At 36.7% G+C, this 27918-nt stretch overlaps 1 protein-coding gene across 1 annotated transcript in view; it reads right to left on the bottom strand.

Annotated features, from left to right (window-relative positions):
* Positions 1-350: 350 nt before the first annotated feature.
* The window catches only part of LOC130855995 (phospholipid scramblase 4-like), a 58917-nt gene continuing 31349 nt past the window's right edge, over positions 351-27918 (bottom strand). The window contains exon 8 of the mRNA XM_057740157.1: positions 351-485. Coding sequence (XP_057596140.1) covers positions 396-485 — 90 coding nt within the window. The 3' untranslated portion in view covers positions 351-395. The remainder of the gene's footprint in view (positions 486-27918) is intronic.

Raw genomic sequence — 27918 nt, forward strand, 5'->3', positions numbered from 1 at the left:
TAAATGTGCTTTCAGGCAGTAGAATCATGAGGTTCTTTTGTCTTTTTCTTCATTTGCTTTTCTTTTTCTTGGAATATGGCACTTACCTTTTATATCGGAGCTTCTCTTGAAAGACAATGTGATTGAGGCCATCTTCCTTGTAGGAGAAGATTTTTCTAGATTAGGATATATAATTTTCAAGAGTGATAGGATTGGTGTTCAAACTCACAATCAAAATCCTGTGAATACTGATAAAATTTAAGAGGAATAGTAATACCAATCTTATATCATTCTTTCATAGAATAAAGCATGACACCTGTATTACTGTGCTAGGGCTGTCATAACAAAATGCCACAGACTGGATGGCTTCAACAGAAATTTATTTTCTTACAGTTCCAGAGGCTAGAAGTCCAAGATCAAGGTGCTGTCAGGGTTGGTTTCTGGTGAGAACTTTCTTTCTGCCTTGCAAATGGCTGCGTCCTCCCTGTGTCCTCCCGTGGGCTTTCCTCGGGGCACATGTGGAGAGAGAAAGATCTCATACGTCTCTTTTTCTTCTTATAAGGACACACCAGTCCTACTGGATTAATAGCCCACCCTTGTGACCTCATTAACCATAATTAGCTCTCTAAAGGCCTTGTCTCCAAATAAAGTCACATTCGGAGTTAGGGTTTCAACATATGAATTTTGCAAGGGGACAATTCAGTCCATAAGAATCCCTAACATGTTCGGTGAGGTTAGATCAGGAGTATGTTAGAGCCAGCTTGCACAACTTCACGAGAAACAATTGTGAGCACTTCTTCCAAAATCTGCATTTAGTAACTTGAAATCTGTTTCAGTGGGAGTATTGACAGCCTCAGACAACATTGAAAAATTGGAAATCACAGGAAAAATAAAATCTTACAGTCACTCTCTTTGATTAATTTACTTTGAAGACTATGTTTAACTTGATTAAGGAAACGGATTTTGCAAATGATAACTAATAAGACAAATGTATTGGCTTTTCTCAAGATTTAATTATAAAAAATTAAATCAAATATACAGAAGAGTTGAAATTTGTTACAGTGAACACCCATGTATCCATTATCCAGATTTTACAATGAACATTTTACTATACTTGCTTCATCATATATCCATCCATTTATCCCTCTATCCATCAGACAGTACTTCATTTTTTGACACATTTCATAGTAAGTTGAAAACTTCAATACATTTCCATTAGATACTTCAGCATGTGTATAACTAACAATTGTCCGATGTTTATATTGGTTCCTTTTTTCTTTGAAGGTAAATGTTACCTTCAAAGAGTAAAATGTATAACTCTTAAGAATGCCATGTGATAAATTCTTACAAATACATTCACCTGTGTAATCTAGACCATTATCAAGATGCTAAATACTAGCTGTAGCCCAGAAAGCTTCCTCATGCCCCTTTCAAGTAAATTCCCACTCCACCCATTATAGGCAACAACTGCTCTGATTTTTTTCTTACCATATAAAATTTTGCCTGTTTATAGGTTCTATAAATGGAATCAGACAGTATGTACTCTGGGTGTGTAGCTTTTTTCACTCAGCAGGATATTTGTGAGATTAGTCCATGTTGTTTTATGTACTAGTAGTTCATTCTTTTTATTGCTATGAGGTGCTCCATTGTATGAATATATTACAATTTCTTTATCCATTTTCATTTTTTCTGACCCAGATGCTTTCACTTTCTTATTTATTAATTTTTAAAATTGAAATATAGTTGATTTACAATATTATATAAGTTTCAGGTGTAATGATTTGATATTTTCATAAATTATACTCCATTTAAAGTTACTATAAAATATTGGCCATATTCCCTGTGCTGTACATTATATCCTTGTAGCTTATTTATTTTATATCTAGTGGTTTGTACCTCTTAATCCCCTTCCCCATCATACCCTTCACCCACCTCTCTCCCCACCAGTAACCACTAGTTTGTTCTCTATAACTGTGAGCCTGTTTCTGTTTTGTTATATATCTGTTTTTGTTATATTCGTTTATTTTTTAGATTCAACATATAAGTCAAAATATATACTATTTATCTCTCTCTGACTTACTTCACTAAGCATAATACCTTCTAGATCCATCTATGAGGGTGAATCAAAAATTATCCACATTCTGGCTGTAGAATTTATTTCAATTAACTTTTAGAAAAGACAAATACATCATTTTTCAACATAGTCTCCTTGCTTTTCAGTACACTTTGTCCATCTGTCAACAAGCTTTTGTATTCCCTCATTAAAAAATGTTTTAGGATGAACTGTGGACCATAAATGCACTGCTGTCTTCACTGTTTCATCAGAAATGACTCTTCATCCTCGTTGGGCTGCTTTCAGGGGACCAAACAGGTGAAAGTCCAATGGAGCAGGATCAGGACTATAGGGAAGATGCTTTAACACCTCAAAACGAAGTTTTTGCAGTGTTGACAGTGTAGGCAGAAGTGTGTGGACGTGCACACCCTCAGACCACAAAAAATGAATCACTGCACGCCACTCTTCTTTTGTGCAAGTCACAAGTAGGGCATCCAGTTTTGCTCACACCACAGTTACAAATGAACTCATGTAACACATTCACACCTGCAAATCAGTAACTGGGGAGACAGTAGCCTTGAATGGAAAGCATTAATAAGACAATGTGGCCAACAGAAGTTTTAATATAACCAGAGTGTGGATAATTTTGACTCACCCTTGTATGTTGTTGCAATGCAAATGGCAAAACCTCATTCCTTTTATGGCTGAGTAATATTCCATTGTATCTATCTATCTATCTATCTATCTATCTATCTATCTATATATATACATACCACAATTTCTTCCTTTTCTTCATTTATTTTTTTGGTTGCATTGTGCGGCTTGTGGGATTCTAGTTCCCACACCAGGGATCAAACCTGGGCCACCACAGTGAAAGCATCAAGTCCCAACCACCGGACTGCCAGGGAACTCCCTATACCACAACTTCTTTATCCATTCTTCTGTTGATGGTCACTTAGGTTGCTTCCATATCTTGGAAATTGTAAATAATGCTGCTGTGAACATTAATATTACTGTTTTTTTTTTTCCTTCGAATACAATATCCAGGAGTGGTATTGCTGGATCACTTCGTAGTCATATTTTTAATTTTTTGAGGAAACTCCACACTGTTTTCCATAATGGCTCTACCAATTTACATTCCCACCAATAGTGCACAAGGGTTCTCTTTTCTCCATATCCTTACCAACACTTGTTATTTGTAGACTTTTTGATGACAGCCATTCTGAAAGGTGTGAGGTGATATTGTGGTTTTGACTTACATTTCTCTGATGATTAGTGATGTTGAGCATCTTTTCATTTGCCTGTTGGCTATCAGGTCTTTGGCTCAGTTTTTGGTCTGGTTTTTGTTTGTTTTTTGATATTGTGTTGTATGAGCTCTTTGTATATTTTGGATATTAACCCCCTATCAGACATATCATTTGCAAATATCTTCTCCCATTCAGTAGGTTATCTTTTCATTTTTCTGATGGTTTCCTTTGACATGCAAAAGCTTTTAAGTTTGATTTGGTCCAATTTGTTTATTTTTGCTTTTGATTCCCTTGCCTCAGGAGACAGATCCAAAACAATATTGCTACAATTTCTGTGGAAGAAAATACTGCCTATGTTTTCTTCTTGGCACTTTATGGTTTCTGGTCTCAAATTTAGGTCTTTAATCCATTTTGAGTTTATATTTGTATATATTGTAAGAAAAAGTTCTAATTTCATTCTTTTACATGTAGCTGTCCAATTTTCCCAACACTATTTATTGAAAAGACTGCCTTTTCCTCATTGAATATTTTTGCCTCCTTTGTCATAGATTAATTGACTGCATGAGCATAGGTTTATTTCTGGGCTCTCTCCTGTGTTCCATTGATCTATGTGTCTGTTTTTCTGCAAATACCATGCTATTTTGATTACTGTAGCTTTGTAGTATGTCAGGAGTCAGGGAGCATGATACCTCTGGCTTTGTCCTTTTTTCTCAGGATTGCTTTGGCTATTCAGGGTTCTTTGTGGTTCCAAAAATTTTAGAATTACTTTTTCTAGTTCAGAATGATTTTGATAGTGTTTGCATTATATCTGTAGATTGCTTTGAGAAGTATGGCCATTTTAATAATATTAATTCTTCCAATACAAGAGCATGGAATATCTTTCCATTTCTTTTTATCATCTTCAGTTTGCTTCATCAATGTTTTATGGTTTTCAGAATCTAGGCCTTTCACCTAGTTGGTTAAGTTTATTGCTAGGTGTTTTACTCTTTTTAATGCAATTTTAAATAGGATTATTTTTTCTTTTTGATATTTCATTATTAGTGTATAGAAAAGCAGCAGATTTCTGTATATTAATCTCGTATCCTGCAACTTTACTGAATTCATTTACTATTTCTAATAGTTTTTTGTGTGTGGAGACTTTAGAGTTTCTTACATATAGTGTTATGTCATCTGCAAATAGTGAAAGTTTTACTTTTTCCCCTCCAACTTGAATACTTTTAATTTCTTTTCCTTGTCTTATTGTTGTGGATAGACTTACAATAACATGTTAAACAGAAACAGCAAGAATGGGCATCCTTCTCTTGTTCCTGTTTTCAGAGGAAAAGCTTTTAGTTTTCACCAGTGAGAATGATGTTAGCAGTGGGTTTGTCATAAATGGCCTTTATTATGTTGAGGTATGTTCCCATATGTTGAGGTATGTTCCCACTTTGATGAGAGTTTTTATCATGAATGGATGCTGAATTTTGTAAAATGCTTTCTCTACATCTACTGAGATGATCATGTGATTTTTATCCTGCTTTTGTTAATGAGTGTAACTAAAGGCTTATCACTTTTATTTATCTTTTCAAAAAAAACAGCTCTTGGTTTCATTGATCTTTTCTATTTTTTTTTCTATTTATTTATGCTCTTTTACTACTTCCTTCCTTCTGCTGACTTGAGGATTTGTTTGTCTTTATTTTTGTAATTGCTTTAGATGGTATGTTAGGTTATTTATTTGAGATTTTTCTTGTTTCTTGAGGAAAGCCTGTATTACTGTAAACTTCTGTTTCTGTAGAAAAATCAGCTAATAGCCTTATGGGGGTTCCCTTTTATGTAACTCTTTGTTTCTCTCTTGTTGCCTTTAAATTTCTCTCTTTATATTTAACTTTCACCATTTTAATTATGACGTCTTGGTGTGGGTCTGTTTGGATTCATCTTGTTTGGGATTCTGTGCTCCCCATTCCCAGATATCTCTTATATTCTTCAGCTTAGGGAATTTTTCAGCCATAATTTTATCAAATACATTTTCTGCCTCTTTCTCACTCTGTTCTTCTGAGACTTTTGTAACACAAATATTAGTATGCTTGATGTTATGTTAGAGATCCATTAAACTATCCTCATATTTTAAAATTTGTTTTCCTTTTTGCTATTCTGAGTGGGTAATTTCTGTTATTCTATCTTCTGGATTACTTATATATCACTGAATCTGCTAATCCCTTCTAGTGTACTTTTTCATTTTTTGTTATTATATTTTTTTTAGCTCTGATTGGTTCTTCTTTATATTTTCTTGTTCTTTGTTGAAATTCTCACTATGGTCATCTTTTCCCAAGTTCAGTTAGCATTATTATTACTACTGCTTTGAACCCTTTATCAAGTAAATTATTTGTACCTGTTATTAGGGTTTTTTTCCTTGTTTTTTTTTTTTTTTTGAAACATATTTGTGTTTTCATTTTGTTTAACTTTCTCTGTCTTTGTAGATTAGATGAAACAGTTACCTAATACAGTTTTGAAGGTGTATCCTGTGTGGGAGCATCCCTATACAGTCTGTGTGTGCCCACTGGCTGTGGTGGGAGAGCTGGATCTGAAGTGAGCACAGGCTGTGTCTTCTCCAGGGGTACAGTGGCAGCCAATGCATTGGTGGGATATAGCGCTGGAGTGGGAGGGTGTAGAACTAGAGCCAGGTGTGAGCCAGGACTCCTCCTATGCTCAATGGCAGTCACCACCTTACCAGGGGTAGGGGTAGAACCCAAAGGGTGGAGCAGGAGCTGTGAGGGAGTTGGGTTTCTTGTGGGTGTGATGACAGTCTCCATCTTGGTTGAGGGTGTGGCCAAGACCCAAGTACAGCACAGCTGTACTTCTTTGCTGGTTTCACATTTTCCCCCAGTGTGCATGCCCTAGTTTTAGGCTTGGTTGGGGCCAGAGAAGTTGGGGCCATACTACTGAGTAGCTTTCATTCTCTCCTAGTGTAAACATGGATGTATGTGCCAGAAATGCTGGTCTTCTCCCAGGAGCTGGTTTTACACCCTCTTAAGTGTGTAAACACATGCATGTACCTGCAATGGCTGCCTCTGCCCTGGTAAAGGCAGAGCCAGGGGCCAAGCCAGCTCTGTTCCCTGTTAGTGTGCACCCTCTCATTTGCAATGGTTGCCTCTGTTTTAGTTGGGAGCAGCACCAGAGCAAGAGGGGCTGGGAAGGAGCCTAGTGAGAGCCGGGGGGTTTGCTAGTGGTGGTCGTGGCAAATGAGCACTGGGCAGTTTTCAATTGTGACTGGGAGTAAGCAAGTCTGTGTGCACTCTTGAAGAGCAGAGTCTCAGTTTCTCACAGCCCTCTGGTAAGCCCCACTGATGTTCAAACCAGCTAAGGGGTCTCGTCTTCCTGATGTTGGACCCTGGGGCTGGGGTGCCTGTTATGTGACTTGGACACCTCCCTCCCCAGAGAGGATCCCCAAGCCTGTAATATCCCCCTGTCTTCTGGGTCCCCAGCTAGGGGTGGGGGTCCAGACTAGTTCGCTTCTCTTCCTTACCTACCAGACTCCATGTGGATCTTTCTTTATAGCCTTGGTGGTAGAAGAGATGTTTTGCTAGGCTGAAGGTCAATTTCAGAGAGAGAGTTGTTGTAGTTTTGATGTGTTCATGAGGGAAGATGAGCTCAGTGTCCTCCAACTCCACCATCTAGATCCCACCTTCCTTATCCATTGTCATTGATAGAATCATGAGCTATTTCCAGACTTTGGCTATTACAAACAAAGATGCTATAAATATTCTTATACAAGTGTTTTTGTGAACATGTGTTTTTACTTCTCTTGGATAAACACTTAGGATTTGAATTAGTGTCAAAATATAAACATATGCTTAGTTTCATAGAAAATTGCCAGAGTTTTTCCAATTTGGTTGCACTATATTACATACCAATTTAAAATGTATGAGCGTTACAAATACCTTACATTCCCCCCAACATTTAGTTATGTAATTCTTTTTCATTTTAACCATTCTGATGAGATGTGTAGAAATCTTCATGTGATTTTAATAGACATTTTCCTATCACAAGCAATACTGAGCAGTTTTTCATGTGCTAATTGGTCATTTATATCTCTCCTTTTGTCAAATTTCAGTTGAAATATTTTGCTCATATTTAATAGATTTTCTTTTGCCTGTTAATTATTGAGTTATAGGGTTTTTAAAAAATATATTATATATAGCAGTCTTTTGTCAGAAGTGCTTTTAAAAGTTTCTTCCCTGTCCTTGGGATACCTATTAATTTTTTTAATGTCTTTTGATGACAAAAGTTTTTACCTTTCGCAAAGTAAAACATATATATTTTTCTTCTATATTTACTGCTTTCTTAGTTTTCTCTACAAAACTTTTGCTTAAATCCAAATTACAAATATATTATGCTGTGCTTAACATCTAAAGCTTTTTTTCACCTAAAGCTTTATAGATTTAGCTAATACATTTTAGTTTATGATATAGCTTGAGTTAATTTTTCTGTAAGGCATTAGATAGTGTTTGAAGTTAATTATTCCCATATGTATATTCACCTTTTCTGGATCATTTGTTGAAGACATTCCTATCCCTTTTGGAGTTCAGGTGCACCTTTGTCAAAACTATGATCAACATGTGATTGTATTTCTGGACTATCTATTCTTTTCCTCTCTATTCTCTAATCTGTTTATCAATCCTAGATGAGTTCCACATTTATCTTGATTGCTGTAGCCTCATGGTAAATTTTGAAGTTAGCTAATTTAAGGTCTCCAATCTTGTTCTTCTTTTTCAAGATTGCTTTGGATATTGTAAGTCATTTGTGCTTCCATATAAACATTAGAATCAATTTCTACAAAAGTATCTGCTGGGATTGTGTTTGGGATTGCCCTAAATCTATAGATCAACGTGGAGTGAATTGATGCCTTAACAATTTCAGGTCTTCAAATCAATGAACTCCAGTAAATTGATTCCATTTATTTAGGACTCCTTGATTACCTTTCATCGATGTATCATATTTTCTAATGTGAATGTCTTCCATAGTCTTTGTTAAATTTCCAAATATTTTGTTTTTTGATGCCATTATGAATGGAATTATTTCTGTAATTTCATTTTCCAATTTCTTCCTGTTAGTGTATGAAAATACAATTGATTTTTAATTGTAATCTGCGACCTTGCTAGCTCATTTATTATTTTTAGTATCTTTATTACAGTTTCCTTAGTTTTTTCTTTGTTAAAATTATATCATTTACAAATAGAGATAGTTTTGTTTATTTTTGAACTTTAGGCCTTTTAAGTATTTTCATTGCCTTACAGCAATCAGCTTGTAGCTCTAGTACAAGATTCAATAGAAATGGTAGGACTGGACATCCTGACTTTTTTTTCAGATCTTAGTGGAAAAACACTCAATATTTTAGCATTAAATAGCTTTTCCAGATACTCTTTATCAAGCTGAGAAAGTTTCTTACCATTCCTTGTATGCTGATAGTTATCACAAATGACTGATGAATTTTGTCAAATGCTTGTTTGTAATTTATTGAAATAATCATATTGGGTTTGTCTTTTATTGTGTTAATATGGTGAATTACATTGATGACTTGTGAATATTAAACCAGACTTGCAGTCTTAGGGTAAACTCCCTTGATTAAAATTTGTTATTCTTCCATATATATCACTCAACCTGATTTGCTAATATCTTGTTAAAAATATTTTGTGGCTTTGTTTATAAGAAATACTGATATAGAATGTTATTTTGGGGGTAATATTTTGGTCAGGTTTCATTTTAAGAGTTATGCTGGCTTCATAAAACCAATTGTAAAGTGTGTCTTTCCCCTATATTCTCTCTCAGAGTTTTTGAAATATTGGTGTTATTTCTTCCTTAAATGATTTATATAATTCATCAGTGAACCATTTTAACCTGGAAACTTGCTTATGGAAATAATTTTGATAACAAATTGAATTCCTGTATTAAATACAGGACCATATGCATATTCTGTTGTCTCTCATTAGTTTTGATAAGTAGTAGTTTCAAGATATTTATCTACTTTTTTTACTTATATCATTCCTGATAATCATAATTTATTTTTTTCTCTCTTTTTCATCTTGGTAAGTCCAGTTAGGTTTTAAAATTTATGATGTTTTCTATTGATGTTTATACTTCACTGAGTTCCGGTCTTATGTTGATATTCTTCCTTACACATACTCGAGTTTTTTTTACTTCCTTAGATGGAAGCTGAAATGATTCACTTTAAATAACTTTTTCTAACATAAATAATTTAAGATATAAAATCTCCTGTAAGCACTATGTTAGATGCATTACACAAATTTTGATATGCTGTGTTTTTATTATCATTCACTATTTTCCTTTTGACCAATTCTTTTATACATTATTTAGAAATGTGTTGTTTCATTTTCAAATATTTGTCAGTTTAAAGATACTTTATTATTACTAGTTTATAATTTAATTCTATAATGGTCAGAGGGTATACTCTGTATGATTTCAGTTCTCTTAAATTTATTGAGATTTGTTTTATTGCCCAGCATATTGTTTATCTTAGCGATTGTACCATTGCAATCGGAAAGAACATGTATTCTGTAGTCCTCTGGTGTAGGGTTCTATAAACATCAATTAGGTTGAGTCGGTTAATAGTGTTGTTCAGATCTTTTAAGTCTTCACTATGTATGTATGTATGTACATGTGTATTATTCTCATTGTCCTATCAATTGTTGAGAAAGAGGTTTTATAATCCTCAACTATGATTGTGGAATTGTCAATTTCGTCTTTAATTATTTAATGTTTTTTTGAATTTTGAAGCTCTGTTTTTAGGAACATTGATGATTGGTACATGTTTCTATATTTATGTTTATATTTTTATTCAAAATAAAGCGGAATATTTATTTATTTATCTTTGATAGTATCTTTTTTTTGAAGACTCCCTTATCAGATATTGCTGTTGCCACTCCAGCTTTCTTATGCTTAGTTTGCTTCATATATTTTTCCATCTATTAATTTCAGAGTTTCTACACTTTTACTTTAAAGTGCAATGCCTGTATGTAGTATATAGTCAGGTCTTTTTTTTTTTTTAATCCATACTGCAAATGTCTGGCTTTTAATTAATCTACTGGATGTTTAGGTATAATTATTTACATAATTTTTAGTGGTTTTTCTGGATTACAGTACATGTGCTTAACTTTTCACAGTCTAAAAGAGTTAATATTATACCATTTCATATTAATGTAGAAACACTGAAAACATTTGGGTCCATTTACTCTATTCTCATCCTTTGTGCTATAGGTGTCACATGCAGTATATGTTTATATGTTATAAATCCCATTACAGCTATAATTTTCGGTTTATCATTCGTAAGTATAAAGGAATTAAGAGAAAAAATGTTTTTCCATTTACCATTTCCACAATCTTCATTCCTCATTAGTATACAAGTTTTCAGCTAATATAATTGCCCTTCAGCCTGAAAAACTTTCCTTCGCATTTCTTGTAGTCCAAGTGTGGTGGTGACAAATTGTCTTCATTTTCTTTTACCATAAAATAGCCTAACGCAACATTTATTTTTTTATTTTTTAAATGTTTTAATATGAAATGGATTTGTGTTAATTTCTGGTAATTCCAAAAGTTCTTAATAAATTCATAGGGCAAAGCATTCTTGAGTTTTGATATAAAATAGCTTTATTTGTGCTACTTTCAAATAATCTATAATTTGTTTTGATTTCATTTTCGATCACTGAGTTGTTTAGAAGAGTCTTGATTTCCAACTGGTTAATTTTCAGTTACATAGAAGCAAAGGCTAGGGCTGGAGTGGCTGTGAAAGTGATGGAGAAACAGAGAGATCTCTGTTGTCCAGGTCTCCAGGTGAAAGCAGAGGGGAATCTATTCTTTCCCAACCACATGACCTGGTGGAAATTTTGCTCATTAGAGCTGCTACACCCAGTAGGCCACATTTATTTTTTAAGCATATTTTCACTTGATACAAAATTCTAGATCAACACTTTCTCTTTCACCACTGAGTTTTTAGGTGCTTTATATATTTTTAGATAGTTGTCCATTTTTGGATATGCAATGAGCACATTTTTTCCTCCCAATCTGTCTTTTCATTCTTTTAACAGGGTCTTTTGCAGAGCAAAAGATTTTAAGTTTAATGAAATCCATTTTACCAATTTTTCCTTTTATGGATTTGGAATATTATTGCCAGGTCTAAGAATTCTTTGCCTAGTCCTAGATCTGAAGATCTTTCTCCTGTTTTTTAAATAAAATTTTGATTGTTTTAAGTCTTACATCTCAATATCTGATGCATTTTGAGTTACTTTTTGTGTAAGGTATGAGACTTAGATTGAGGTTTGTACGACAGTAAGTCAAAAATTATCTGCACTCTGGCTGTAGATTTATAGAAGCTTTACTATAACTGGAATGCAGATAATTTTTGACTCACCTTTGTATTTTTGCCTCTGAGTTCTGACTGCTCTAGCACCATTTGTTGAAAAAGCTATCCTTCCTCCAATGAATTATTTTTTCACTTTTGTACAAAATCAGTTCAACAAATTTGTGTGAATATACTTTGGACTCTGTATTCTATTCCATTGATCTATTTGATTATGCCTCCACCAAGAGCACATGGTCCTCATTATGGCAGCTCTCTATTAAGCCTTAATATTGGATAAAAGGATTTCTACCTCTTTGTTCTTTTTCATTATTGTTTTATATATATTCTAGGGCCTGTGTCTTTATGTATTATTGACCTGAAATAAATAGACTACCAGATATTTTTCCAGCAAAGACGGGTTTATTTGAGATCAGCAGAGAATTGCAATTTGGGTCTGCATCCATGGCCAGCACCCGCATGGCATGGGAAGGAGAATGCTTTTCAGAGGGAAAAAGGAAATTGGGAGGGCTATAGTATACAGAGAGTCCATGGGTTTTCACTGGCTGAGTCCTTGCCAGGAAAGAAGTCTTTCTTCCTCCTCTTAGGCTCTGTTATTGTCGCAGGGCATGAGAGCGTCCCCTTCTCGTCACCTAATCCTATTTAGCTGAAAGGTTTTGGTTATTAATGTTTTGTAATATAAACTTTAGAGTAAGCTTGTCTATACAAGTTTTTCTTTTCTTTTTTTGACTCTTGATAGAAAGTACATTAAACCTATAAACCAGTTTGGAGAGAACTGTCTTTACTATGTTGAATCTTCCAATACATGAAAACAGTATATCTTTCCATTTCTTTATATCTTTTCTTTCATTAGAATTTTGTAACTTTCAGCATATGGATCCCGCACATGTTTGTTAAGTTTATGAATAAAGTAGGAGAATTCATGCTACCTAAAACTAAGGCCTGTTAAAGACTACCTAAGGCTTTCATTTTCACTGGAGTGATTGTAAATTATATTGCATTACTAATTTTGATTTTCTATATGCTCATTGTTAGTATATAGAAATGCTGTTGACTTTCATGTCTTGATCTGTATCATGCGACCTTGCTGAACGCACTCATTAGTTCTAGTTTTCTTTATTTGGTATGTAGATTTCTTGGGATTTTCCATGTATATATACCTGTCATCTTCTGGAATCTGTGAATTTATATCTTTCACTAAATTTGGGAAATTTTCAGCCATTTTTTTTTAATACTCTTTCAGCCCTTCTCGTTTTGTCTTCTCTGATGACACAAAGGGTGGGTTCTTTGTTATTGTCCCACAGGTCCTTGAAGCTCTGTTCATCTTTTTTTTCTTTTTTCTTTTAGTCTATTTTCTCTTTTTGTTCAGACTAGGTCAATTATATCAGGTTCACAGATTCTATCCTCTGTCATCCCCACTCTATATTTCTGAGCCCATCCAGCAAGTTTAAAAGAATTTGTTACTGTATTTTTCAGTTCTATCATTTCCACTTGGTTCCTTTAAGTAACTTCTATTTCTATGCTGAGATTTTCTATTTTTCCATCTGTTTCAGAGAATTTGTAATTACTTGTGAAATCATTTTTATGATGAATGCTTTAAAATCTTTGTCAGATCATCTCAATATCTGACTCATCTTGGTGTTGATGTCAGTTAATTTTCTATTCTCATTCAAGTTAATTTTTCAACCTCTGTATAATGGATGAATTTTTATTGTATCCTGGCATTTTGGCTATTTTTTAAGGAACCCTTGGTTCTATTACAATTTTGTTTTAGCAGGCAGTCCTCTGTTTATCTTTGGCCTAATTCTGTGAGCTGTGGTTCTGATGACTATCTAATTTTCAAAGTCTATGTAGTGCTATTTTGCTGTCTGCTGCTTCTCTAAAGCTTGTAAATTGAGGCTGCCACTGGTTTCAGCTAACGCAATTTCAGGGAGCTGAAGGAGCTTCTCCAGACCAGTGACCTCACACCTCTAGGGAAGGGATTCTCCAGTGCATGGGACGAAGAACATTTCCTAGATTGGGTATTTATCATGCCATCTGCCAGTGCTGCCAGCAGAATGGTATTTCTGGGCTGGGGAGAAGAGTCTTGTGCTCTGTGGGGAAGAAGAGAACCTCTGCTCGGGTCTCAAAAAGTGTAAATTAAGGTGTTATCTAGGCTGAATTATCATCTGGAGGCTTAAGTGGATAAATCTGATCCCAAGCTCTTTCAGTTTGTTGACATAACTCACTTCTTTGCTGCTGTATGACCGAAATGTTTGTTTTATTGCTGGCTGTCAGCTGAAGGCGATCTGCAGTTCCTTGCCGCCTGGACCTCTTCCTGGGCTCACTAACAAACTGGTAGCTTGCTTCCTCAAACTAGCAATAGAGAGGAATTGCTCTCTAGTCAGCTAAGAGTGACCTCTCATAACCTTTGTCATATAACTAACCTAATCAAGGAAGAGATATCCCATCTCATTTTCATATTCTCTTATTTTAGAAGCAAGTCATAGACCCTGCCTACATTCAAGCTGTGATAAATGCTGTCATAAAATCATTAATTTCAAAGTACAAGAAATTATTCAGTAGGAAAAAGCTGTTAAGGGCAGAGATCAAGATGGCAGAATAGAAGGATGTGGAGCTCACCTCCCTTTACAAACACATCAAAAATACATCTACATGTGGAACATTTCTCACAGAAAGCCACCTGAAAACTGGGGGAAGCCCTCTTATACAACCAAAGCTTCAAGAAAGAAAGATCCCCATGTAACAGGGCAGGATGAAAAACAAAAAAGGAGGGGGGGGGCATCAGGATGGACCAGTGCTCCTAGGAGGGAGCTGTGAAAGAGGAAAGGTTCCCTTGCCCTCCAAGCCCTCTTTGCCAGATGGACATATAGGGAGCTGAAGGGGCCTGGTGTCTGCTTGCCTAGCAATCAGGGCGGTGAAAGACAGGGGCTGAGGGCTTCTCTACTACAACAACAAAAAGAAAACAATCAAAAAATGGGCAGAAGACCTAAAAATACATTTCTCATTATTTTTCTAAGAAATTTATCTCCCACTTAGAGTACTTACGCATCATCTGAAAGCCATAAAAATGTTTATAGTTGAGAATCAGGGATGTATTAATAATATAAACAAAATAATAATGGTAAAACATGCTTATTTAATCATAACAAAACTCCTAAAAAGAGGGAATTATTACCCTTACTTATCAAGGTTTACAGAGGCTTCATCAAGGATTTTGTCCGAAAAAGACAGAGCCAGGAAATCAAACCCTGGTCATATTTGGATTTCTGAAGCAAAAATGACATATTTTTACATATTTCTTATATGTGACAATATGACTGAATTTAATTATCTAGCACTTACTCATAATTCCCTAAAGATGGATGAAATCAAAACACTATTACAAGAGTGGTTTGGCTAATAATCCTCAAAACACCAACTCTCATGAAACTCTGAGGCATGGATATGAACTTAGCACCATTTCAATTGAAAAACACTAGATCAGTTCCAGATGTGTAGGTCTGTGACCTGCACCATAAAATAGAACAGTGCCAAAAACCAAGAAGGAAACAAAAATGAATCTATGTATTAGTTAAATTGGCTTCACAGATGTGTTTTTTAAAGCCGGTGACCCCCTGGTCTCACGTTGTCAGAAGCCTGGTGTCGCACGTGATCTGGAATACTATCTGCCTGTTCATCTGGCAGAATTCCAAATTTTGTTCCCCAATTTAACCAAATGAGAAGCTCTACATTATTTTACATCCTGGGACACTATATAAATTAACAGAGTGATGAGTCAATTCTTCCTCTTAAGGGAGTGATTGCTTACATAACACACACCCACATTTTCAGTAAGATAAGAAAATGTAATGAAATAATTACTGTTTCAACTTTGTGTTTCTATTGCTCCCAGTTTTTCACCCTTCAAATCCTATTTCCTTCCCACATTCTTCAAGAGTGTGTTATAAAAATACCACATATGATAAAACTGGAGGGTCAGTCCCCAGATATGATTTTACAACAGAGGGAAGAACAAAGGAGTCTGGTAAGTGTTGTCCTCCTTTTTACTTTATGCAAGACTTAGAAAAACTTATTCACAAAATACAAGCTCACTAATGCTTTTACTGGCCTTCCCCTTCTTTAAATTATTTACTATTAGTTTGCAACCAATACTTTTTAAAAATTTGATATCACATAGCTTAAAACACTTCACAATTATTTTATCATAAAAATAATTAGACCTCATTAAAAGTAATGGCACGTGCACACACACACACACACACACACACACATCAGAAACAAGAAGAGATTTGTTAGCTTATTTTTTAGCAGAGCTTTACCTGGAAGTTGGTGACATAAAGAAGAATATCAAAGAAATCCTCTTGCCCTAAATGAGTAGTAATCATATGGATTACCTATCAGATAATAGAAGAATCAGTAACTAGCTGTTTTGAAAAAAATTCTTAGCAAGAAAAATGTCATGGTTATAAAAGAACATATTCCTTTGGACTATCTGGCAACTTTATTAGAAATGTTACATGAATGTTGAACTTCCTAAGTATTTGTACTTATGTGATTTTATTTGGTAAGATTTACCTTTTCAACTATATAGTAACAATTTCATATATCGTTCAAGAAATTACTATATATATATGTATGTATATATACATACACACAGAAAGAGAATAAACTAAATTTTCAAAATTCTTTCCCTAACAAACATTTGATTTTGTTCACTAAGACAATAGCTCTCAAGTGTCATCCCAGGCTAGTAGGATCAGTATTATACTGGAAATATTCAGAAATGCAAAACCTCAGGCTCTACCATAAACCTACTCAATGAGGAACTCTGGAGATGGGCCCAGAAATCTGTACTTTAACAAACCTTCCAGGTCATTCTGATGTACAATTAAGTTTGAGAATCTCTGCTCTAAGAAATCCTTAGCTTAAGAGTTAGTTGTATGGATACATTTGTTCTATTTCTGTTGATCCAAAATTAAACCAGAAACAATATTTTAAAGTATTTTTTAAAGGAATGCAATTAAATACTTAAAAAAAAAATTAAACTATGGCAGGTGTCATAGAAATCTTAGATAGCGAGCTAACAACAGACCTTCACTTTAAAAAGGAAAAGTTAGTAACATAATAATAGCTACCACCTTTGTAGTGCTTATTATGTGCCAGGCATGGTCCTAGGCACCTTATATGTAATAACACTTAATGCTCAAATCAACTCATGTAGGTAAGTACTATTATTCTTCCCATCTTGCAGATGGGAAAACTAGGGCATAGAGAGGGTAATATGACTCCCCCAAACATGGATCTAAGAGGAAAGTGAGGCACAGACTAACAAATGGTAGAGCTGGGATACTAACTCTAATTGGATATTTATTTCCATAATCCTTATTTTAATCATAAGGAAATACTGCTGCTTATGATAAATTAAGTACCTGATTTTTATTAATAAACCATTTATTTCTTAAAAGTAGTGCATAGGTGTGAAAATATTATTTGTAGATTGGTGCAAATGGAGACTTTTGGCCCTATTCAGGCCAATTCACATGTTAGGATCTGGTCAGCACTGCAGTTTGCTTGTTTGTGTTTTATTTTGAGAGACAGTAGACTGGGCTGCACTGTCAGTTCCCCCACCTTCCTTCCCTCCCTGATGTCTTAACACCTGCAGCAGAAAAGTTCTAGATCAAGTGAACAAAAGTCAAAACTGAATCATAAAAACAGAGGGTCACAAACACTCAATCAACTCCCAGACTTGAGTCAGTTTATAGATTCAAAAGTCCTTGAGTAAAGAAGAGACCAGGTCCCCTGAAGGAAGGAGCCTGAGACATTATCAAAAATTTATACTATTAATATTTCCCTAAGCCTTCCCTATGGGACCTATGGCCTTTTACGAGGGTGACTGTGCATTGAAGAAAAGGAAATAACAGGTCCCTGAGCCCATCCTGTGGTTATTTCCCCAGTTCGGAATGCATAACTGGAAGAAATACTCAGTAGCTGGCAGAATCCCCACATTGGTTCCCTGACCCGTGGAGTGAAGGCTATTATGTTGGAAAAGGCCAAGGAGAAGCCAACTAGAGTTACTTTTACCTAGCAAAATAGTAAACCAAAATCAATACTGTATACCTGGAGGTATTACACAGATTAGTGCCATTATCAAGGACTTCAAAGATGCAAAGGTGGTGATTCCCACCACATCCCCATTCAGTTTGTCTATTTGGCCTGTGCAGAAGACAGAAGGATCTTGGAGAATGCCAGTGGATTATTGTAAACTTGACCGGGTGGTGATTCCAACTGCAATTGCTGTAGCAGATGTGGTTTCATTGCTTTGAGCAAATTAAGACATCCCCTGGTACCTGGTATGCAGCTATTCATATGGCAAATGCCTTTTTCTCCATCCCTGTACCTAAGGTCTACCAGAAGCTGTTTGTTTTCAGCTGGCAAGGCCAGCAATATACCTTTACTGTCCTACCTCACAGGTATACCAGCTCTCTAGTCCCATGTCATAATTTAGTTCACAGGGACCTTGAACTTTCTCTTCCACAAGATATCACACTAGCCCATTGCACTGATGACATTATGCTGATTGGACCCAGTGAGCAAGAAGTAGCAACTGCTCTAGACTTATCAGTAAAATATTTCCATATCAGCATGTAGAAAACAAAGCCAACAAAAATTGAGGGGACTTCTACCGCAGTGAAATTTCTAGCAGCTCAGTGGTATAAGGCATGTTAAGATATCCCTTCTAAGGTGAAGGATAACTTGGTGCATCTGGCCCCTCCTACAACTAAAAAAAAAAAAAAAAATAAGGCACAGTGCCTCATGGTACTCTTTGGATTTTGGAGGCAACATATTCCTCATTTTGGTGTGCTACTCCAGCTGATTTACCAAGTACCCTGAATAGCTGATAGTTTTGAGTGGGGCCAGAACAAGAGAAGGCTCTGCAACAGGTCTGGTCTTCTGTGCAAGCCACTCTGCCATGTGACCCTCTTTAACCATGGCATTTAAAGTGCCAGTGACATACAGAGATGCTGTTTGGAGTCTCTGACAGGCCCTTAGGATTTTGGAGCAAAATCCTGACATCCCTTGCAGAGAACTACTTTCCTTTTGAGAAATAGCTCTTGGCCTGCTATGGGGCTTACCAGAGACCAAACTCTTAAGCATTAGCCACCAGATAACCATGGGACCTAAGCTACCAGTCATGAACTGCATGTTATCTGACCCAGCAAGCCATAAAGTTGGGTGTGCACTGCAGCACTCCACTATCAAATGGAAGCAGTATATATGTGATTGGGCCTGAGCAGGCCCAGAAGGCATAAGTTACATGAAGAAATGGCCCAGATATCTATGGTCCCCACTCATGCCACACTGTCTTCTCTCCCTCCCTCCCTCCCTCTCTCAGAATTCACCTACCATCAGCTTACAGAGGAGGAAAAGACTCAGGCTTGATTTACAGGCGGTTCCGTATGATATACAGGCACCACTTGGACATGGATAGCTGCAACACTACAGCCCCTTTCTGGGACAGCCCTGAAGGACAGTGGTCAAGAAAATCCTCCCAGTTATCAGAGCCTTGGGCAGGACACCTGCTTGTTCACTTTGCTTGGAAAGATAAAACTCCAGATGTGTCATACTGATTTATGGGCTATGGTCAATGGCTGGATGAATATTTGGCTGGATGGTCAGAGACTTGGAATCAACATGGTTGGAAAATTGGTGACAAGGAAATCTGAGGAAGATGTACGTTGGTAGACTTCTCTGAATGGGCAATAACATGAAGTTATTTGTGTCCCTTTTTCACCATGATATTTCACACAGCATTGCTTCTGACTGAGGCACACACATTACAGCAAAAAAAAAAAAAAAAAAAGTGTTGCAATGGGCCTGTGCTCATGGAATTCACTGGTGTTACCATGTTCCTCACCATCCTGAAGCAGCTGGATTGATATAATGGTGAAATGGCTTTTTGAAGATTTGGCTACAGCACCAACTAAGTGGCAATACCTTGCAAGGCTGGGACAAGGTTCTCTAGGAGGCTATATATGCTCTGAATCAGCATCCAAAGTATAGGGCTCTTTCTTCCATAGCCAGTATTTATGAGTCCAGAAATCAAGGGATAGAAATGGGAGTGGCACCACTACTACCCACAGTGACCCATTAGCAAAATCTCTGTTTCCTGTTCCTGTGACTTTATGCTCTGCTGGCCTAGAAGCTTTAGTACCAGAGTGAGGTGCTTACATTAGGAGGCAAAGCGATGATTCCATTAAACTGAAAGTTAAGACTGCCACCCTGGCACTTCTGACTCTTCATGCCTTTGAATCAACAGGCAAAGAAGGGTGTAACTATACTGGATGATGTAATTGATCCTGATTACCAACGGGGAAACTGGACTGCTAGTCAACAATGGAGGCAAGGAAGATTATCCTGAAATACAGGAAATCTGTTAGGGCCTCTCTTGGCATTACCATGTCCTGTGTTAATATCAATGGAAAACTACAATAACCTAATCCAGACACGACCGCTAATGTCCCATGCTCTTTAGGAATGAAGGTTTGTGTAATCCTACCAGGTGAAAAAATAAAACCAGCTAAAGTGCAGTCTGAAGGCAAAGGTAACGGGTAGTGGAAGAAGGCAATTATAAATGCCAGCTATGACCATGTGATCTGTTACAGAATTGAGAACTATGAGTATACCTTACTTTGTTATATGTTGTGTGTATAGCAAATATCTTCGTTTTCCTCTTCTATTCCCTTACCATATAACATAAGATGTACCGACTTACCCTATCATGGCACTTAAGTATTAATTTTATATCAGTATTTAAGTTACCAGGTATCAGGAGAAGAATATACATCACTCAAGGACTTTCTCTTCTGGGGAAGGGGTTAGTGTATTTTTTTTTTTGTATATAAATTTATTTATTTATTTTATTGGCTGTGTTGGGTCTTTTTTTGCTGTGCGTGGGCTTTCTTTTAGTTGTGGCGAGCAGGGGCTGCTCTTCATTGTGGTACACGGGCTCCTCATTGCCGTGGCCTCTCTTGTTGCGGAGCACGGGCTCTAGGTGCGTGGGCTTCAGTAGTTGCAGCACGTGGGCTCAACAGTTGTGGCTCACGGGCTCTAAAGCACAGGCTCAATAGTTGTGGCACACGGGCTTAGTTGCTCCACGGCACGTGGGATCTTCCTGGTGCAGGGATCAAAACTGTGTCCCCTGCATTGGCAGGAGGATTCTTAACCACTGCACCACCTAGGAAGCCCCATGTATTTTCAACTGTAGGAAGTAGTCCTATCCTGTTAGGTGGAATTATGCACTTTTTATTATCTATGTTTGAAGATTAAGTATGGTTTAAGGAGATGTGTATGAGTGCCAAGTTGACGAGCAGTGGACTTGTGATGGTTAGTTTTATGTGTCAACTTGACTGGGCCATGGGGTGCCCAAATATGTAGTTAGACATTCTGAGTGTGTCTGTGAGGGTGTTTCTGGATGATATTTATATTTGAATCGGTAGACTGAGCAAAGCAGATTGCACTCCCCAGTGTGGTTGATTTTCATCCGATCAGCTGGACGCCTGAATAGGAAAAGTGGGGTAAGGAAGAATTTGCTCTCTCTCTGTCTAAGCTGGGACATCAGCTTTCTCCCACCTTGGACTTGGACCATCAACTCACCTGTGTCTCCAGCTTGCCAACTGCATACTGTGGGACTTCTCAGTTTCCAAAAACAGGTGAGCCAATTCCATATATACATTCTCTTGGTTCTCTGGAGAACCGTGACAATACAGACAACTTCTGAGATTTATCCATCAGCCATATTGTGTTGTATGTCACAGTTTCTTCCTTTTATTACTGTGTGGTATTCCATTGTGTGAATACAATACACTTTATTTTCCTATTGATGGACATTTTAGGATCTTTGCATATGAAAAGAGCTGCTAGAAACATTATTGTACATGAGCTTTGGTAAACATTTGCACTTACTTTTCTTGAGTATATACCTAAAAGTTAAACAGCTAAATCATAAAGTATATGTCTTGTTTTATTAGATAATTCTAAATGGATTTTCAAAATGGCAAACCAATTTATGGGAGTTTCAGTTGTTCTCCACTCTCACCAACACTTGGTTTTGTCAGTCTTTTTAATTTTAACCATTCAGGGCAGGCAAACTTTGAAGTGAAAGTAAATCTTTGATACCTCTGCCTGTGTCCAACTGAGAAACTTCCCTCTATGCTTTTTCATTTTCCTTATCCCTAGGGCCTTTCACTGCCTTTACTCGGCTGCCAAATTTACCCTAGCTTCTACTAAGATGTTGGTTGATAAAAATAAAATTAAAAACTAGAAGCTAGCAAGCATTGTCAAGCTAAAGATGTGTTTTTAAAATGTAACTAGTTGCCCACATTTATATATGAGGTGATCTTAATGAACATTTTGAATTGCAAGCGATTTTGAGGAAAACGAAAACAAAAACAAAACCACAGAACATCTGTGAGGTAGTCAGTGCTTTTTACAAACTCTTTTCTTTCCTTCCTGGCATATAATAAGATTGCATTTTTCTGCTCATTTAAAGCTGCTTGTATCTATATGGCTTGCACTAACCAATGAATTGTGACTGCAGGTGAAGTACTTCACTTCTGAGCAGAAACTTTTAGATCCAGTCTGTGAGTTGCGCTGGGCACCTCCTCATGCCTTGGCAATTATGAGAGATTGGATCAATATGGAGTCTTCACCAGCACATGTGCTTGAGAAACTCTGATGAGCAGAGGTGTTCTGATAACTTTCATGGGACATATGGAGTAAGTAAGAGCAAACCCTTTTTCTTATAAGCCACTAAGACTTTGAAGTTGTCACCACAGCATAACCTAGACTACCACAACTGGAAATCTGTCCACGTAACTCCCATGCTCTGATGACTCAATCTGCTGATGCTAACAATCAGCTTCCCCATTCAGATGCCATCTGTGATCTCCAGTTTCCAACATCCCCGGTAATTATCCCTCACTTGTTATTGTCACTTACCAGGCCTCTAATAAGTATTTTGTTTGTTTTTAATAGCTACCTTTTAGAGCAGCTTTAGGTTCACAGCAATACTGAGCAGAAGGTAGAGATTTACCATTTTCCCACTGCCCCCACACATGCATAGCTTCTCCATCATCAACATCCCCTATCAGGTTAGTACATTTCTAAAAACTGACGACCCTACACTGACATCATACAAAATCCACAGTTTACATTAGGTGCAGTCTTGATGTTTTACATTCTATGGGTATGGGCAAATTTATAATGACATGCATACACGACTATAATGTCATACAGAGTAGCTTCACTGCCCTAAAAACCCTATGCTCTGCCTGTTCATTCCTTAATCCCTTCTAACTCCTGCCTAGTAACCACTGATCTTTTTACTATTTCCGTAGTTTTGCCTTTTTCCAGAATATCATAGAGCTGGAATCACACAGTTAGTAGCCTCTTAAGACTGACTTTCTTCACTTAGTTATGCATCTAAGTTTCCTCCATGTCTTTTTTTTTTTTTCTTTCACTGATGGATACTCCATTGTCTGCACGTACTAGTTTACTGCAGGTTTTTAGGTGGACATGTTTTCAACTTCTTTGGGTAAATACCAAGGAGCACGATTGCTGGCTGATACAGTAAGAATGTTTAGCTTTGTAGTAAACTGCGGAAGTATCTTTAAAAGTGGCTGCACCATTTTGTACTTCCACTAGCAATTAATGAGAGTTCCTGTCATTCCACATCCTCACCAGCATTCGGTCATTTGGTGTTGTCGGTATTCTGCATTCTGACCATTCTAATAGGCATGTAGTGGTATCTCACTGCTGTTTTAATTTACCTTTCCCTGATGACATATGCTGTGGAGCACCTTTTCATATGTCATCTTACCATCTATACATCTACTTTCGGTGAGGCATCTGTTAAGGTCTTAAGCCCATTTTTTATTTTGGTTGTTTTCTTATTGTTGAGTTTTAAGAGTTCTTTGTATGTTTTTTGTAATAGTCCTTCATCAGATATATCTTTTGCAAATATTTTCTCCAAGTCTGTGGCTTGTTCTTCATTCTCTTGACATTGTCTTCCAGAGACCAGAAGATTTTAAGTGTAACGAAGGCCAGCCTATCAATTATTTCATTCATGGACCATGCTTTTGGTGTTATATCTAAAAATTCATTGCCAAATCCAAGGACACCTAGATTTTCTCCTCTGTTATCTTCTAGGAGTTTTATAGTTTTGCACTTTACATTTAGGTCTGTGATCCATTTTGAGTTTTTGTGAAGGGTTTAAGGTCTGTGTCTATATTCCCTTTTTTGCATGTGGACATCCAGCTGTTCCAGCACCATTTGTTGAAAAGACTATCTTTACTTCATTGTCAAAGATCAGTTGACCATATTCATGTGGGTCTATTTCTGGGCTCTCTATTCCATTCTGTTGATCCATTTGTCTATTCTTTCACCAATGCCACACTTTCTTGATTACTGTAACTTTACAGTAGGTCTTGAAGTCTGGTAGTGTCAGTCCTCTAACTGTTCTTTTTTCAAAATTATGTTGGCTATTATGGGTCTTTTGCCTCTCCATATAAACTTTAGAATCAGTTTGTCTATACTCACAAAAGAACTTCCTGGATTTTGATTGGGACTACACTGATTTTATAGACAAGTTAGGAAGAACTAACATCTTGACAACATTGAGTCTTTCTATCCAAGAACTTGAAATATCGCTACATTTATTTGGTTCTTTGATTTCTTTCATTAGAGTTCTGTAGTTTTCCTCATATAGGTCTTCTACACATTTTGTTAGGTTTATACCTAAGTATTTCACTTTGCGGGGATGCTAATGTAAATAGTAATGTGTTTCAAATTTTAAATTCTAGGTAGTCATTGGTAGCATATGGGAAAGTGACTGACTTTTGTCTATTAATCTTGTATCCTGCAATCTTGCTATAATCCCTTATTAGTTCCTGTTTTTGTTGTTGATTCTTTAAGATTTTCTACAGAGATGATCTTACTTTTCCTGTCTAACTGCATTCACTAGGACTCCCAACACAATGCCAAAAATGAGTGGTGAAAGGGGACATCCTGCCTTGTTCCTGACACCATAGGAATTTTAGTTTAGATGTGACAATGTGTTCTTTACTAGAAATAATTACATTTTACTGGAAACATAAGGAAGACTGAAAATCCTACTGGATTGAGATAAATTTTAAATAGTTGTAACTTTTCATAAATGTTTCTTAAGCCAGTTAAGAAGATAGTAATTTGACATATTTTATTAAGTCTTTATCACAGCGCATAGGAGGCATCCTTACATTTTGGGAAAATGGTGAAAGACTTAGTTCATTTAAGAATCAAGAGAGAGAGAAAAGATGGTGGCGAAGTAGAGAGACGTGGAGTGCATCCCTCTCCACAGATGCATTGGGAATGCATGGAAGGACGCAGTCATTCCCACAGAGAACCAGCTGAACAGCAGACGGCCTCGGACACCAGAAAGGACTGCAGGGAGCCCGACATAGCCAGTAGGGAGGCATCTACGAAGGCTCAAAGAGGGTGAAGCGGCGGAGCTGTGGCAGACGGGAGAGAGTGAGAAACATACGGAGGGTCCGCAGCGCAGCTCAGCGTTCCCGGACCGAGACATCGATCCCCGGCTGAACAGAGAGCCCGGGAGCGGGAGCATGGGAACCGGAGAGCTTTCCTTTTATCCCTATCTTTTATACATTTCTATTCCTTTCTTTTTATTTGCATATTTCCAACCACATTACGCTCTTCTGTTCCCCTTTCTTCCAGCCATTTTAAGTTTATTTTATCTTAACATACTTATAAGCAACACAATTGGTCTGCTCAGACTCCTTGCTCTATTCTCCAGATGACGCACTGCCTTGGTATTTAATATTAGGCTTTTGTCTTTATCTTAGTTCTTAGTACAGTTGTCTAATTACATTCTGAGAATCTCCATTCTCGCTGGTGGTACTCTGGCTCTTTTCTATATTTGATCCTAGCTTACAAAATCTCCCTGGATTAATGTTTGTATGTGTAAGGTGTTATTTGTTTGTTTGTTTGCTTTTGCTTTTGTCTCTGATTTGTTCTGTTTCAGTTGTCAATTTCTGCTGGGTTTCTCTTTGGATATCTGATGGCACACTGGGGTTCTTTCAGGTCTTTCTAGAGCCTTATGTCCTAACGGATTCAGTAATTGTGTGTCTTATACATGTATGTGTTTCCTAGACTTAATATTCGTTTAATCCAATACTTGGACATTAGTCTGAGGCTTGGACAGTCTTCTATAAACACCTCTATCACCAGGACAAGCAACCCCAAAAGCTTGGACAACCATGAGGAAACAAAGAAACACCATGCAAGCAAAGGAGCAGGAAAAAAACCCCACAAGACCAAATAAATGAGGAGGAAATAGGAAAAATGCTTGAAAAAGAATTTAGAGTAATGATACTAAAAATGATACAAAATCTCGATAACAAAATAGAGAAAGTACAAGAAACAGTTCATAAGAATTCAGAAAAACAAACAGCAATGGATAACAAAATAACTGAAATTAAAAATACTCTAGATGCTATAACCAGCAGAATGACTGAGGCAGAAGAACAAATAAGTGAGTTGGAAGATAGAATGGGGGAAATAAATGCCACAGAGCAGGAAAAAGAAAAAAGAATAAAAAGAATAGAAGACAGTCTCAGAGACCTCAGTGATAACATTAAGCGTACCAACATTCGAATTATAGGCATCCCAGAAGAAGAAGAAAACAAGAAAGGGTCTGAGAAAATATTTGAAGAAGTTATAGTGGAAAACTTCCCCAACATGGGAAAGGAAATAATTCACCAAGTCCAAGAAGCACAGAGAGTCCCATACAGAATAAACCCAAGGAGAAATACACCAAGACACATATTAATCAAACTAATGACAATTAAACACAAAGAAAAAATATTAAAAGCAGCAAGAGAAAAGCAACAAACAACATATAAGGGAAAACCCATAAGGATAACAGCTGACCTTTCTACAGAAACTCTGCAGGCCAGAAGGGAATGGCAGGATATACTGAAAGTCCTGAAAGAGAGAAACCTACAGCCAAGAATACTCTACCCAGCAAGAATCTCATTCAGATTTGAGGGAGAAATCAAAAGCTTTCCAGACAAGCAAAAGTGAAGAGAATTCAGCACCACCAAACCAGCCTCACAACAAGTGCTAAAGGAACTTCTCTAAGTAGGAAACACAAGAAAAGGAAAACACCTACAAATACAAACCCAAAACAATGAAGAAAATGGTCATTGGAACACACATGTCAATAATCACTTTAAATGTCAATGGATTAAATGCTCCAACCAAAAGACACAGACTGGCTGAATGGATACAAACACAAGACCCTTCTATATGCTGCCTACAAGAAACCCACTTCAGACCAAGGGATACATATAGACTGAAAGTGAAGGGATGGAAAAAGATATTCCATGCAAATGGAAGTCAAAAGAAAGCTGGAGTAGCAATACTCATATCAGACGAATTAGACTTGAAAGTAAAGACTATTAAAAGAGACAAGGAAGGACACTACATAATGATCAAGGGATCCATTCAAGAAGAACATATCACAATGGTAAATATCTATGCCCCCAATATAGGAGCACCTCAATACATAAGGCAAATGCTAACAGCCATAAAAGGGGACATTGACAGTAACACAATAATAGTGGGAGACTTGAACACCCCACTTACACCAATGGACAGATCATCCAAACAGAAAATAAATAAGGACACACAAGCTTTAAATGACACATTAGACCATCTCGACTTCATTGATATTTATAGGACATTCCATCCAAAAACGAAAGACTACACTTTCTTCTCAAGTGCACACGGAACATTTTCCAGGATAGATCACATCTTGGGTCACAAATCAAACCTCGGCAAATTCAAGAAAATTGAAATCATATCAAGCATCTTCTCAGACCACAATGCCATGAGACTAGATATCAACTACAGGAAAAAACTGCAAAAAATACAAACACATGGAGGCTAAACAATTCACTCTTAAACAACCAAGGAATCACTAAAGAAAGAGGAAATCAAAAAATATCTAGAAATAAATGACAATGAAAACACAACAACCCAAAACCTATGGGACGCAGCAAAAGCAGTTCTAAGAGGGAAGTTTATAGCAATACAGGCCTACCTTAAGAAACAAGAAAATGATCGAATAAACAACCTAACCTTACACCTCAAACAACTAGAGAAAGAAGAACAAAGAAACCCCAAAGTGGGCAGAAGGAAAGAAATCATAAAGATCAGAGCAGAAATAA

This window comes from Hippopotamus amphibius, chromosome 6 (genome assembly GCF_030028045.1).
Source record: "Hippopotamus amphibius kiboko isolate mHipAmp2 chromosome 6, mHipAmp2.hap2, whole genome shotgun sequence".
In the NCBI taxonomy this organism is placed as follows: domain Eukaryota; kingdom Metazoa; phylum Chordata; class Mammalia; order Artiodactyla; family Hippopotamidae; genus Hippopotamus; species Hippopotamus amphibius.